Source organism: Suricata suricatta, chromosome 16 (assembly GCF_006229205.1).
Source record: "Suricata suricatta isolate VVHF042 chromosome 16, meerkat_22Aug2017_6uvM2_HiC, whole genome shotgun sequence".
Lineage (NCBI taxonomy): Eukaryota > Metazoa > Chordata > Mammalia > Carnivora > Herpestidae > Suricata > Suricata suricatta.
In genome coordinates this window covers 47,203,060-47,217,802 of record NC_043715.1, presented here as the reverse complement: position 1 = coordinate 47,217,802, position 14,743 = coordinate 47,203,060, and the positions used below count along the sequence as shown (strand labels likewise).

Sequence of the window (14,743 nt, the reverse complement as noted above, 5' to 3'; positions counted from 1 at the left end):
GCCCCCCCGCCCCCCCCCCAGGAGCTGCGCCCTCCCTCACCCTCTCCCTGCCTCTGCCCACAGGGGGCGTCTTAACTGTCCTGAGAATCCAAGGATGCATGTCCCAAGCTGGCTGCAACTTGCTTAACGGGACTCGGGAAATCGGGTCCATCATTGTGAGTGAGGACTGCAGCCCTAACGGTGAGGGTCATAGCCACGGAAGCGCAGCCCTGGGCGGGAGGACATACTAGTAATCTAATTGTTTGTGTTTTGTTTTTGTTTTGCTTTGTGTTTTGAGAGAGAGACAGAGAGAGAACAAGAGGAGGGGCAGAGAAGGGGCGGGGGACGCAGAATCCGAGACATGCTCCAGGCTCTGAGCTGTCAGCACAGAGCCTGATGCAGGGACCTGGGTGGGAGTCCGCTGCTTAACCGACTGAGCCGCCCAGGCGCCCCTCTAAATAATATTAAGGCCAGATTGCGTGGGCCTTTGGGGTCACAGGTTAAGGACTAGGGATTTTATGCTGAGAGGGGTGGGGACCTTTTGGAGTCTTCTGAGCAGAGGATCAACTTGAATGGACCCGCCTGGCTGCAGGGGGTGGGGGTGGGCCCGGGAAGTGAGGGGGAGCAGGTGAGAGCCAGGGCCCTGGTGGAGGCAGTGGAGATGGTGAGAAGCCATCAGGTCCTGGAGGTACTTTGTAGCTTGAGTCACAGGACTTCTGGGTGCAACCCAAGAGAAAGGCAATTATCAAGAAGGGCAACGATGGTTTTACTGGAGTAGGTGTCATGGGCCAAGATTGGGGGGGGGGCGCCCAGAGAAGCGGGACCAGGCTGGGGGCAGGCGACAGAGTGCCATCTGGCCATCTGTGCAGTGGGCAGGTGAGCGGGCCTCCCTCGTGGGCTTCGGCAAAGGGCACACGTGTGTGGATGCTGCCTCACCAGCTCCGGCGTTTCACAGGGCACATCCCTGCTGGCCACATGAGGGTCAAAGAGAAGGTCTCAGCTCGGGGTTTTCAAATGGACTCCTGAGGGCACAGGGACTGAGGTAGCCGATGGTCGTCACCTGCCCTGAGGAGCCAGAACTCCCCAGAGGGTTCTGAGCTCAGCCCTGGCAGTTACCTGTGGTGGGACACGGGGCAAACTACTTAACAAGTCCTCTGCCTCTGTTTCCCATCTTTAAAAAAATGTTTTTTAATGATTATTTATGTCTTTTTAAGAGAGAGTGGGGGAGGGGCGGAGAAAGAGGAGAGAGAGAATCCCAAGCAGGTTCCATGATGTCAGCGCAGAGCTTGACACGGGGCTCAGTCCCACAAACTGTGAGATCGTGCCCCGAGACAAACCCAAGAGACAGACACTTAACGGACTGAGCCACCTGGACAATGGGGTGGGGGTGGGGGGTGGCTGTGAGGAGCTGAGGTGGTCCAGGTGAGGCGAGCTCATGCATGTCTCCAACGCTCAGGATGCGCTTGGCATTTTGAGTCTTTTGCTCCAGGACATAGGGTTTCTCAGCTAAAAGAAATCTGTGGGGGGCAGGCTGCCCTCCTCACCCAGGTGACGGCCTTGAGTGCCAGAGACGGAAGCGGAGTGTGACTCAGGCCAAGGAAGAGCCCTCGTCCTTGTCAGGCACAAAGGGAGCAATAGCCTTCCTCAAGGACAGCGGGAAAGGCTCCTGAAGGTGTTCAAGCAAACACAGGGTGAAGAAGTCCCTCCTAAATGTGGCTGCGTCACCTGGAGAATGGCTCGGGAACGCACGGGACCCAGAGGGAAGGATGTGGTGGATTCCCTGGCTTACAGAGACCCTACCGACTGCTTCTTCCCAGCTTTTCTGACCTGTGAATGGGGGACCACCTTCCAGATTGGCCAAAACCTGTCTCAGACGCCCATCATGTGGACCTCAGATGGGAACAAGATTTGTGACCCCCAGGCGATGTGTCAGGAGACACTTCTGCTGATAGACGCAGGTGCGTGGGCTGCCCCAGAGGGCAGGACCGGGTCCCAAGTCTCCCCATCCTGGGTCCCATCCCCCAACTTCTTGCTTGGTTCCCCGCACATTCAAGGCCTTCCTTGCTCTTTCTGCACCCGGGTTCCCCATTCTGGAAACGGGATAAAGTGACGGCAACCATAGTACGTCCCTTGCTCCCTAGTGAGAGTCCACATGAGGGGGTCTGAGAACAGACCAGGCACAGAGTAACCTCATGGATCTCACTCGAGATTTATTGAGCGCCTGCCGTGTGCCAGGCACTGTCTGAGGCACCGCGGACCCCGCGTGTCCACCTTCCTCCAGCGCTTCGTGCCAGTGGGGATGCAGCAAAACCCACAAATGAAACAGAGTAAGGTATGGGTGTGAAGCTCAGCGGGGAAAGGAGGCAGGGAGAGCTGGGTGAAGGTCGCCATTTGAAACCACATGCCCTTGGGAGGCTGGACGGAGCAGGTGACATTCGAGGAAGAATGGAGAGGCCCCAGAGCTGGCTCTGGCCCCAGCCTTCACCCCACACTCCATGCGCCCTGTCATCAGGCACCTGCACTCACCCTCCACCCACCTGCTGAGCGTCAGGGAGCCCCTGGCTCATCAGAGCCTCCCCCCACCCCCCAGCTCAACTTCTGCTCTCTCTCGCCCCTCAGGACAGAGCTCAATCATAGTGGGAAACAAAGGCTGCACCAGTGGCGGGACGCAAGATGGCCGGACTGTCTCCATACACTCGGGGCCCCCTGGAGTGCTGGTCGCCTCCTATGCCCATTTCTGCTCCTCCAACAGGTGCAACAGGGCCAGGAGTACCAGTGTCCTACTGAACTCTCTCCCTCGTCCAGGTATGGGATCTCAGGGTGTTGGGGGGGGGGGAGGCAGGGACCAGGGACACACGGAGAGATGGGGAGACACAGAGACTCTGGTACTGACGGGGGTGGTGGCTGCAGCTGGGAGCAGAGCTGTGCACCCCAACCTTCTCTCTGCTTTGCAGCTGCCCCTGCCCCGGGAGACGTGCAGTGTCCCATCTGCGTGCAGCCCTTTGGGCCCTGCCCGGAAAACGCGGAAAACGTTACATGCCCCAAAGGCACGACTCACTGTTACAGCGGTTACATCAGGCTCTACGGAGGTGAGTGCTGACGGTCCCGCACATGCAGGGTTGATTAACTGGGTTCTGAGCTGGGAGGGTGCTTGAGGCCCTGACTCGTGGCTTTGAGGGTAGAGGGGCCTAGGAACTCAGATTTCTAGCTCTGCGGGGGGAGGGACTAAGCCCCATCTCCTGGTCTGAGAGGGGCTGGGATTCGTGGGTCTTAGGAATTGAAGTATGCTGTCCTTTGAAACCTCTCTGACCCAACCTTACTTTCTAGGTGGGTTCTACTCTAAAATAAATATTCAGGGTTGCATGACTGAAGCTTCCAGCTCCCTGTTGAACCATACACGGAAAATCGGGATCTTCTCCGTGGCTGAGAACTCTGATGAACCTCTCGATCCCATCTTCCAAGATAGGGCGGTCCCCACCCCCTTACTGGGTTGGGTGGTGGGACTTGGGTTATTCCTAGCCCTCTGGTGTGGGATGCCTCTCGGCTGACCCCATTTCCCGAGGATTCTTAGCTCCTTGCCGATTCCCCAAACCAAACCTTCCCTCTGACCTCATAACCAAACAGCCTTGGACATTGAATGGTTTCCTTGTACTTTTCATGAATTATCATCCCCCTCCCCCTCATGCGCCCACAGACCTCGTGACCTGGTAACAACATAAGGGAGCAGCTGGGAGCGGCTGAACTTGCCCTCTGGGCAAGCGGTGGCCACCTGTGTCTGATAATAAAGGCATCGTCCTTTCCCTGAATGCTGGGGTCTGTCTGTGACGGGGAGGGCAGGACATGCAGAGGTCTCACCTGAGGAGGACAGGAGTTCGTTGAGAGATTCACCATCTCAGGCCCTTCCCTCACTGGTCTGCTGCACGTGCCTCATTCCGGACTGAGTAGGTAGCACAGGCGTCTGGACTTAATGACTTAACGGACTTCACCGACCTGGCCACCCAGGTGCTCCGCAAGAGTTCTTTAAGTGGGTCATCCGGTGGCTAGTGGGAAGGACTCTCCCTCGTTCTGGTCTTCTTTCATGGACCCCTGCATGCTGGCTGTGGGGGGTGCCACACAACAGACCGAACACTGGTTTGAGACATCCATTTCTGACGGATGGCAGGGTACTGTCTCTCACCGGTGTCCTCGTAAGCCAACCGTTGGCCATTACCTCTTCTGAAAAGCCCCGCGTCTCTGTGTGGTGGGGCACCTGGGAAGGTCGTTGAGTCCATGGTGGTAAGTCAGTTACCCTCACTGCCTCGTGGGATACTGGAGACATTTTCTAAGTTCCCAAATGGCAGTGCTGGTGGGAGCATTGAGTACAAGGAAGGCAAATGGGAACCATGGTATGTGTCAACCCTGCAAGGATAGAGCTTAGTCCTCTCCACGGTGGGGTGTGTCCTATGTAGTCCTGCTGTAGAGCGATAGCATAACGGGCTTCGCATTGGCCTCTGCCTCTGTTGGTTTGGACCCTGAGTACAGTTAACACCCAGGTCGGCCTTGTGGAGAGTTAGCCCATTTGTGGGAGCCGTGTGGCGTTTCCATCCCCGCCCATGTAGCCGTTCCTCAGTGCAGCGTGGGTCATGAGGATTCATGCTGTGTCTACTCCCCGAGGACCATCCACATATCTTCCCAATATCCTCTTTATCCTTTTATCCTTTATATATATATATATACTTTTATTCTTTCCAAGTCCTTGACTAGGTGGCTCATACGGATCCAGATCCATGCACAAGGGGACCTAAGGACATCTCTCTGTCCCGTAAGGTGGAGCCCTGAAGTTTTGCCTCCTAAAGGGGTTCCCTACATCCCTCTTTCAGGGTCACGTGGGTGCAGCACTAACCCAGCATCTACCCACTGCCTGGCGCCAGCCCATTATACAGATCCACCTATAAACCTGGTCTGTTACTTCTCTTCTCTGAAGGCAGATCACAGAGAATATCCGTAAGCCCGTAGGTGAAGGTGGAGGGAGGAGCATGAGGAGCAGAGGCCGTGGGCATCTGAGCCATCTGCCCAGGTGTACGCCTTTGCCTTCTATTAATGCTTGAGTCCGATCTCCTACCAGCCTTTTCCATGGATGATGGATTCCGCTGTGCACGCCAATGTCATGCCTGGTAGTTTTCATCCAGTATGTGATGTGCAGTTCAGGTCACAATGTCCTTGGCATTCGTGGCCAGGGGACTTTGTCAGTTTGGCCTTCTACAGTAAAATGCCATTGCTTATCAATCACATGTTCGTTTCTCACAGTTTTGGAGGCTGCAAGTCTAAGATCAAGGTGTCTGGATGGTTCTAGTGGGGCTCTCTTGCAGGCCGCAGATGATAGACTTCTTACTGTGTCTTCACGTGGCTGAAGGAGAGCTAACCAGCTTGGGCTGCTTCCTACAAGGGCGCTGTGATGGGTGATTCTATCTTCAACTTGACTGGGCTAAGGGATGCCCACATAGCTGGTAAAATGTTATTTCTGGGTACTTCTGCGAGGCTGTTTCCAGAAGGGATTATCACTTGAATTGATGGGAAGAGGCCTCTTCCAATCTGTTGAGGGCCTGGATAGAACAAAAAGGTGGAGGAAGATGGGACATCCAGCTTTGTCTGCCCTCACATACCAGCCCTCCCTCTCCCTGGCCTTCAGATTTGGACTGGGGATTTAGACTGTTGGCTCCCTGGTTCTTAGGCCTGAGGTTTGCACTGGAATGACACCACCTGGCTCCCTGGGCCTCCAGCTTGCAGACGGCAGATCACGGGAGCTCTGCACCTCTATAATTGCATGAACCAATTCCTCATTATAAGCTTCTTTCTCTCTCTCTCTCTCTTTATACCCTATTGGTCTTGTTTATCTGGAGAACCCTGACTAATACAGGTCCTAATCCCATTCACGAGAACTCCACACTTACGAGCCGATTACTTCCCAATGCCCCAGTGTCAAACACCTTCCCACTAGGGCTGGAGTTTCAACATATAAATTGTTGGGGTGGGACACACACATTCAGTCCAGTGCACCCAGCATCCAGATTCCGCTGGGGCCCAATGACAAGCCAGGAGTCCTTTTCCAGATTGGTATCTGCAGAAGGAGACATGGCTTTTCTCCAAAACCTGGTGTTCTGCACCATGATTCTCCCATCGGAAATTGTAAGATACTCCATAGAAAGTGGGCTGGGTTTGAAACAGACACTCTTGGAGCACCTGCTGGAGGGGGGTGTCAGTTGATGAAGCATCTGACTTCGGCTCAGGTCATGATCTCACAGTTCACAGGTTCGAGCCCCGTGTGGGGTTCTGTGCTGACAGCTTAGAGCCTGGAGCCTGCTTCAGGTTCTGTGTCTCCCTCTCTCTCTGCTCCTCCCCAACTCACTCTCTGTCTCTCTCTCAAAAATAAATAAACATTAAAAAATTTAGAAACAGACCCTCTTACATCATTAATTTCTAAATATAATCACCCAGGAGTTATTTTAGAAGACGATTTTGATATTTCCAACTGGAAGTCTTTGGTGGGAGAAGGCTAAGGGTTAATTTCTAGTATAATTCCTTTGTGGTTTTTAATGGTTGGTCATTGTCATAAGTTATGGCTGTTTCCTATATCATTTGCTGTTCCTACCATTTAATATTCAAAATGTATCTGCTCTTATGAATATGGCAGTCCTCCTTCTTTTAGTCCCAGTATGAGGATTAGTCAAGTCTGATTTCCCCTTACAGGAAGTAAGGTTTTGCCTAATTGGATTTGTGAAACCAGTCACAAGATTTTAAAAATCAATTGCAAGTGACCAATCCATTGCAAAAAAAAAAAAAAAAAAAAAAAAAGTGAACTGTGGGCTATGCCAGAAGAAAAAAGAATTGGCATTTAGATTTTATTTATTTGCAGAGACGAACTAGATTATGGGTCTAAAGTCAATTTCAATCAACAAAGGACCAACTTTTTAAAACAATATTTTGAGTTTTTAAATCTGAGAACATTCTTGTTCGTTTGTTTGTTTGTTTTGAGAGAGAGAGAGAGAGAGAGAGAGAGAGAGAGAATCCCAAGCATATAACACACTGTCGGCACAGAGCCCGATGCAGGGCTCGAACTCATGAACCATGAGATCATGACCTGAACCAAAATAAAGAGTTGGAGACTTAAGCTACTCAGCCATCCAGGGGCCCCAACAAAAAACCAGCTTTTAAAACTGTGTAAATTCCATGGGCATGAGTTGCAAAAGTAAGGATGAAAGAGCCAAGAAAGAGGTTAAGGAAAGGAGAGAGGTGGAAAGAGGAAGAGAGAAAAAGAAAAGTGAAATATACAAGCAGAAGAAAATGAACCACAGAATGGAGAAGGATAAACAGGCAGTAAAAAGACAGACTGAAGTTCAGGTTTATAGTATCTGAAGATCAGCCTCTGTCCTCTGGACATTGACCTCTGATCGGATCCCAGAATCAGAAGCTCCTGAACTCTGACCCCACCCAAGCCCACATTCTGACCCTGACTGTGCTCTCACGGCCAATTCCTGACCAGGCTGAGCCCTGACCTTGGCCCCAAACCCTGTTACTTGCACTGCAGACTTGAACTCTAAGGAAACTAAAATGGCCGTTTCCCAAGAGATTCCCCCAAGACAGTGCTTCTCAGGTTAGTGGTGGGTGAGGTAGCCTGTGCTCTGCCAGCCTCCCACTGCCCCGTCTGCGCCCACTGTGTCCTATACTTACACATCCTCTGAAGACACTTAAGGAAAAAAAAATCATAGAGGCACCTGGGTGGCTCAGTTGATTAAGTATTCAACTTTGGCTCAGGTCGTGATCTCACGGTTCATGCATTCGAGTCCCGCGTCAGGCTCTGCTGACAGCTTAGAGCCTGGAGCCTGCTTCAGATCCTGTGTCTCCCTCTCTCTCTGCCTCTTCCCTGCTCGTGCTCTGTCTCTCAGTCTCTCAAAACTGAATTAAAAAAAAAATTTAAAAAAACCACTTCGTTGGTCTTGGCATTCCTTGTCCTGCCTCTTCTCAGACAAGCATCTTCAACTCTTTGGATACCTTTCTTAGCTTCTATTTGTTCTTTTTGACTCACCAATCTGTCTTTCCATCTTCCCCTTTCCCTAAAATTGCTTTTGCCAAGGTCACCGACACTCTACGAGGCACTCCTCAGGCTAGTTTTGTAGCATTTGGCATGATAAACCACTTCTTTCCTGCAGTTGCCCCTGACACGGTAAATACAAATTGAAAAAGATAGAAAAATTAATTTTCCCTGGTGCAAAAAATGAAAGAGAGCCCCCTTTCTTTCAGAAGCATTTTCTAATATTTTTTTAATGTTTTGTTTATTTTTGAAAGAAAGAAAGAGAGACAGAGTACGGGCAGGGGAGGGAGATACAGAGAGAGAGGGAGACATAGAATCCGAAGCAGGCTCCAGGCTCTGAGCTGTCAGCACAGAGCCTGACATGGGGCCTGAACTCACAAACTGCAGAATCATGACCTGAACCAAAGTCAGATGCTTAACCAACTGAGCCACCCAGGTACCCCATCCAGAAGCATTTTCTTTAGGAAATGTGTAATTGTAAGTAAATTCTTTCTCTTTGAGATGTAGGTAAATCTTGAAAACATCTAAATAGGCCTCTTGTCCCCTTTACAACTTAGGAATGCCTTTCTCAAGGACACAGAACCCCTCTCTTTTAGATATAATCAGTCAGGAAGATAGTACCCTAAGATTATCTCAGTTTATCCCCAGTTTCTGGGGGGAGGTTGGGCACCTCAAGCCAGCTTACAAAACTACCTCTAGTCATAAAGATAGGAGAAGTTGATTTTTCCTTTGGATACAACCAATTAACTAACACAGATGGTCCCCCCACCCCCCAATTACCAGGTTAACTTAGGACAAGCGCTGTATGATCAATGGTGCTATCTGGTCCTCTTACTAGTATTATCCTAGTTATTTTCAGACAGAGAACAGTACAGGTGTCGGCCTGGCTGTATGTGGGGGTGAGTTTGCTTTGTCTGTGCACATTCTGGCTTCGTGCTATTCAATGTAAAACAGTTATTTCGAAGGCACCTGGAGAGTTCAGTCAGTTAAGCATTTGACTCTGATTTCGGCTCCCGCCAGGGTCTTGCCATTCATGGGATCAAGCCCTGTGTTGGGCCCTGTGCTCACAGTACAGAGCCTGCTTGGGATTCTCTCTCTCCCTCTCTCTCTCTGCCTATCCCCTGCTCGCTCTCTCTCTCTCTCTCTCTCTCTCTCTCAAAAGAAATATTTTTTAAAAACCTGTTATTCTGGGGCACCTGGGTGGCTCAGTTGCTTAATTCTTGGTTAAGAAAGAAACTTTGGTTTCAGATCAGGTCATAATCTCACAGTTCATGGGATCAAGCCCTGAAACAGGCTCTGCACTGGGGTCTACTTGAGTTTCTCTCTCTCTCTCTCTCTCTCTCTCTCTCTCTCTCTCAAAATAAATAAATAAACATTTAAAAACTGTTATTTTTTTTCTCTTCCACCTGCGTGGAGAGGTTTTCTGGATTGAGAAGAGACTTTGTTTTTCTTCCTTTGCCCCATTTTTTCTTGACTATATTGACCCTATAACACTGTGTAAATTGAAGGAGTACGGTATATTATTAATGTGACCTGTAACAGAACCAACCTACTCTCTTTGAGATTCTTGAGGAGTGAAGGACCAAACCCTCCCAGAAGACAAGGCCTGCCTACATTTGAAATAGGTGCCAATGATGCCAGCAAGTCTGTTCAGGGTCACGCTGACATACGACTGCCCCCCTGGGCACCTGCTTCTTCTGCACACAGCCCTCCCCTCTTTTCCTGTCTCTTTTCTTTTCAATCCACCCCCACTGGACGAGGGCTCGAACCCATGGATCACAAGATCATGACCTGAGCCAAAGTCAGACTTAACTGACTGAGCTACCCAGGTGCCTATCAACTGATACTTGACATGGGTGTCCAAAATACACGGGGGGGGGGGGGCGCCTGAGCGGCTCAGTTGGTTGAATGTCTGACTTTGGCTCAGAGTTCGTGAGTTGGAGCCCTGCATCAGGCTCTCTGCCATCAGCACAGATCCTCTGTCCCCCTTTCGTCTCCTCCAGTTGTGCTCTCCCCCTCTCTCTCTCTAAAAAAAAAAAACAATAAAATAATAAAATAATACAGTGGGAAAGGATAATCTCTTCAACTAATGATGTTGGGAAAAGCGGATATCCACATGCAAAAGAATGAGATGGCACACTGACTTTACATGCACACAGAAGTCAACTCAAAGTGCCTGAACGACTTAAACGTAAGACCCGAAACCATACAGTTCCTAAATAAAACATAGGGAAAAATCTTGATGACATTGGCAATGACTCCCTGAATGTGACACCAAAAGCACAGGCAACAGAAACAAAAATCAACAAGTGGAACTACCTCAAAGTAAGAAGCTTCTGCACAGCAAAGGAAGCAATCAACAAAACGAAAAGGCAGCCTACCCAATGGGAGAGAACATTTCAAACCACGTATCCGATAAGGGGCTAATATGCAACATATATAAGGAACTCCTATAACCAGATGGTAAAAACAGCAATAACAAGCAAACAAAAAAAAAAAATTTGATTTTAAATGGGCTGAAGACTTGAATAGACATTTCTCCAATGGCCAACAGATAAAAGAAAAAAGTGAAATGCAAATCAAAACCACAATAAGATATTACCGCACATTTGTTAGAATGGCTGTCATAAAAAGAAAAAAGGCAGGGTGCATGGGTGGCTCAGTCAGTTGAGCATCCAGCTCTTGGTTTTGGCTCAGGTCATGATTTCAGGGTTGTGAGAGCAAGTGCCTTGGGGTCTGTGCTAGGCATGGAGCCTGTTTAAGGATTCTCCTTCCACCCCTGTCTCTCCCTCTGTCACTCTCCTCAGCTCTCTAGCTCTCTCTCAAATAAATCAATGTAAGAAATCTCTGTTAAAAAAATAAAAGACAAGTGTTGGTGAGGATGCTGAGAAATTGGCACCCTTGCACACTGTTGGTAGGAATGCAAAATGGTGCAGCCACTTTGGAAACCAGTATGGAGGGTCCTCACAAAATTAAACATGAAACTACCATACGGTCTAGCAATCCCGCTTCTGGGTACTTCTCCTGAAGAACTGATATTAGGATCTTGAGAAGATATGAGCACACCTGTGCTCATTGCAGCCCTCTTCACAGTAGCCATGATGTGGACACAACCTAAGTGTCCATCAACGGATGGATGGATCTGTGGTGTATGCCTATAATGGAACACTACTCAGGGACTGGAGCTCATAGGAAGCGTAAAGAAAAGGAAATAAGGATAAAAGAAAATGAAACACATTTGCTCAGTCAAAAACAGCACAAACACCACACTGAGATGCCACGGCGCACACATTACACTGGCTAAAACAGTTACAGAGACCGTCCACGCCAGGTGTGGCCGAGGATATGGGATACCTGGACCTCTCACGCACTGCCAGTGAGACAGTAATCTTACAGCTACTTTGGAAAACAGTGTAGCACATTCCTTAAAAAATTAAACATGTGCCTTGGTGATCCAGCCATCCCAGTTTTAGGTGGATCTCTACCCAAGAGAAAGGGAAGTACACGCATGAGAAATGGAAGCTTACACCTGTTTCAAAGAGTCGTGCACCAACGTTCCTGGTAGGTTTACTTGTAATCGCCCAGATTAGGAAACAACATAAATGACCATAAGCCAATGAATGAGTAAAACAGGGCTTTCTGCATCCTTCCAATGTAGTACAACTAAGGAATAAAAAAGAAAAAATATGGAGACATACAATAACATGTCATCACCGGTTAATTAAAAAACAAAAAAAATGCAACATACTGATGGGGCTTGGGATGGCTTGGTCAGTTGAGTATCATACTTCGACTCAGGTCATGATCTCAAAGTTTGTGAGTGTAAGCCCCACACGGGGCTCTTCCCTTCCTCTCAAAAATAAGTAAACATTGTATTTATTTTATTTCTTTTTTAGTCTTTACTCTTATTTTTTCAGTAAGTGTAGAATTACATAAACTATTTATACACACATATTTTGCTTATAAGTATGGTTGAAAATGCAAAATAGTTACCAAAGTGTAAAGAGAAAAGTTACCAAAATAGTAAAATGATTAAGGGATTTATAGGATTATCAGATTTTCTCTTGGATTTCAGTTTTGTAAGTTGTATTTTTTTCTAGCGATTTGTTCATTTCAAATTTGGCATATAGTTGTTTATAACATTCTCTCATTACCCTTAAATGTCTGATGTTTTCATATTGACTAGTTGTGACTTGTGTGTGTGTCTCTCTCTCTGTCTCTTAGTTTACATCCGAGTTAGTTAGCATATAGTGCAATAATGGTTTCAGGGGTAGATTCCAGTGATACATCCACTACGTATAACACCCAGTGCTCATCCCAACAAGTGTCACCTTAGTGCCCCTCACCCGTTAAGCCCATCCCCCTCCCACAACCCCTCCAGCAACCTTCAGGCTGTTCTCTGTATTTAAGAATCTCTTATGTTTTGCCCCCCGCTTCTTGATTTTATTTTATTTTTGCTTCCCTTCCCTTATGTTCATCTGTTTGGTATCTTAAATTCCACATATGAGTGAAGTCTTATGATATTTGCCTTCCTCTAACTGACTTATTTCACTTAGCATAATAGCCTCAAGTTCCATCCATGTTGTTGCAAATGGCAAGATTTCATTCCTTTTGATTGCCAAGTAATACCAATTGTGTGTGTATCATATCTTTATTTTTTTTAGGTTTTGTTTATTCATTTTGAGAGAGACAGAGACAGCATGAGCAAGGGTGGGAGAGAGAGAGAGAGAGGGAGAGAGAGAGAATCCCAAGCAGGTTCCACACCATCAGCACAGAGCCTGATGAGGGGCTCAAACCCACGAGACCACAATATCATGACTTCATTCGAACAACCAACCGACTGAGCCACCCAGGTGCCCCTCTACCACATCTTTTCTATCCATTCATCCCTCGATGGACATTTGGGCTCTTTCCATACTTTGGCTATTGTCAATAGTTCTGCTATAAACATTGGGGTGCATGTACCCCTTTGAAAAGGCACACCTGTATCCCTTGGATAAATACCTAGTAGTGCAATTTCTGGGCCATAGGGTAGTCCTATTTTTAACTTTTTGAAGACACTTCATACTGTTTTCCAGAGCGGCTGCACCAGTTTACACTCCCACCAGCAGTGCAAAAGAGACTCTCTTTCTCTACATCCTTGCCAACATGGTTGTTGCCTGAATTGTTAATTTTAGCCATTCTGACTGGTGTAAGATGGTATCTCATACTGGTTTTAATTTGTATTTCCCTAATGATGAGTGATGATGAGCATTTCTTCATGTGTCTATTTGCCATCTGGATGTCTTCTTTGGAAAAGTGTCTATTCATGTCTTTTACCCATTTCTTCACTGGATTATTTGGTTTTTGGAGTGTTGAGTTTGGTAAGATCTTTATAGATTTTGGATACTAACCCTTTATCTGATATGGTATTTGCAAATATCTTCTCCCATTCCTTTGGTTGCTGATTGCTTCCTGCACTGTGCAAAAGCTTTTTATCTTGATGAGGTCCCAATAGTTCATTTTGTATTTTGTTTCCCTTGCCTCTGGAGACATGTAAAGTAAGAAGTTAATGCGGCCAAATTCAAAGAGGTTTTTACTTGATTTCTTCTCTAGGATCCTGATGGCTTCCTGTCTTAGGTTTAGGCCTTTCATCCATTTTGAGTTTATTTTCGTGTGTGGTGTAAGAAAGTGGTTCATTCTTCTGCATGTTGCTGTTCAGTTTTCCCAACACCATTTGCTGAAGAGACTCTCTTTATTCCATTGGATAAATAAAATTATTTTAGGGGCACCGGGTGGCTCAGTCGGTTGTGCGTCCGACTTAGGCTCCAACGTAGGCTCAGACCATGATCTCACAGTTCCTGGGTTCAAGCCCCGCATCAGGCTCTGTGCTGACGGCTCAGAGCCTGGAGCCTGCTTTGGATTTTGTGTCTCCCTCTCTCTCTGCTCCTCTCCTGCTCATGCTCTGTCTCTCTCTGTCTCTCTCTCTCAAAAATAAATGGACATTAAAAAATTATTTTAAAATATCTAGACTATCTAAAATTATGGTTGACAAGATGGCGGAGAGGAAGGGAGCTCTGTAGATTCCGTCTACCCCATCTATCGAACTGAGAGAGACATTAGTCTCATCTGCAAGAGCAGAAGGAGAGAATATGGACTCCAGAAAGAAGGGAACCTCAAGGATACCTGAGCTGGGGGTGGGGACTACACAATTGAGTCTATGAAGGTGCGCACTTCTACTCCTGCTGCTCATTTTGCCTCAGGCAGGGGCAGCTGAAATCCCTGCCTGAGCCAAGACAAACGGATTCCTCCCCCTAAGAAGCAAGCCACCAAAACAAATACATTTCATCTGTGATAGCACAAACGTGCACAGACTGGAATTTTGAACCGAGGCGGGCCTGGAAAATACAATTCGGCTCAACTGCGGCCCAAGGAGATCGGACTCATTAGAGTGGCCAACTGTGCTTAGTTTAGCGGAGCTTGGTGTGCCACCATTCTAATCTCCATAGACACCAAGGCGGAGCCTCTGAGAGCAGCCTCCAAGACCTACCACATCAAACCACGCCTATCCACGAGGGGGGGCTGCTGCTTCTTTTTTTTATATAAAAATTTTATTTCCTCACCTTTTTCGTACTTATTTCTTTGTCATTATTACCTTTTTTTTCCCTTTTTCTTTACTTAATTCTATTAAATTTTTACTCCTTATATTCCTTTCTC

General features: G+C 47.8%; 2 protein-coding genes across 2 annotated transcripts in view; one reads left to right on the top strand and one right to left on the bottom strand.

The window, feature by feature from the left end:
* The window catches only part of CD177 (CD177 molecule), a 5,579-nt gene extending 1,794 nt beyond the window's left edge, over positions 1 to 3,785 (top strand). The window contains exons 4-8 of the mRNA XM_029924305.1: positions 22 to 180; positions 1,797 to 1,937; positions 2,599 to 2,784; positions 2,934 to 3,068; positions 3,307 to 3,785. Coding sequence (XP_029780165.1) covers positions 22 to 180; positions 1,797 to 1,937; positions 2,599 to 2,784; positions 2,934 to 3,068; positions 3,307 to 3,527 — 842 coding nt within the window. The 3' untranslated portion in view covers positions 3,528 to 3,785. The remainder of the gene's footprint in view (positions 1 to 21; positions 181 to 1,796; positions 1,938 to 2,598; positions 2,785 to 2,933; positions 3,069 to 3,306) is intronic.
* Positions 3,660 to 14,743, bottom strand: part of LOC115279799 (carcinoembryonic antigen-related cell adhesion molecule 1-like) — a 12,046-nt gene continuing 962 nt past the window's right edge. The window contains exon 3 of the mRNA XM_029924304.1: positions 3,660 to 3,683. Coding sequence (XP_029780164.1) covers positions 3,660 to 3,683 — 24 coding nt within the window. The remainder of the gene's footprint in view (positions 3,684 to 14,743) is intronic.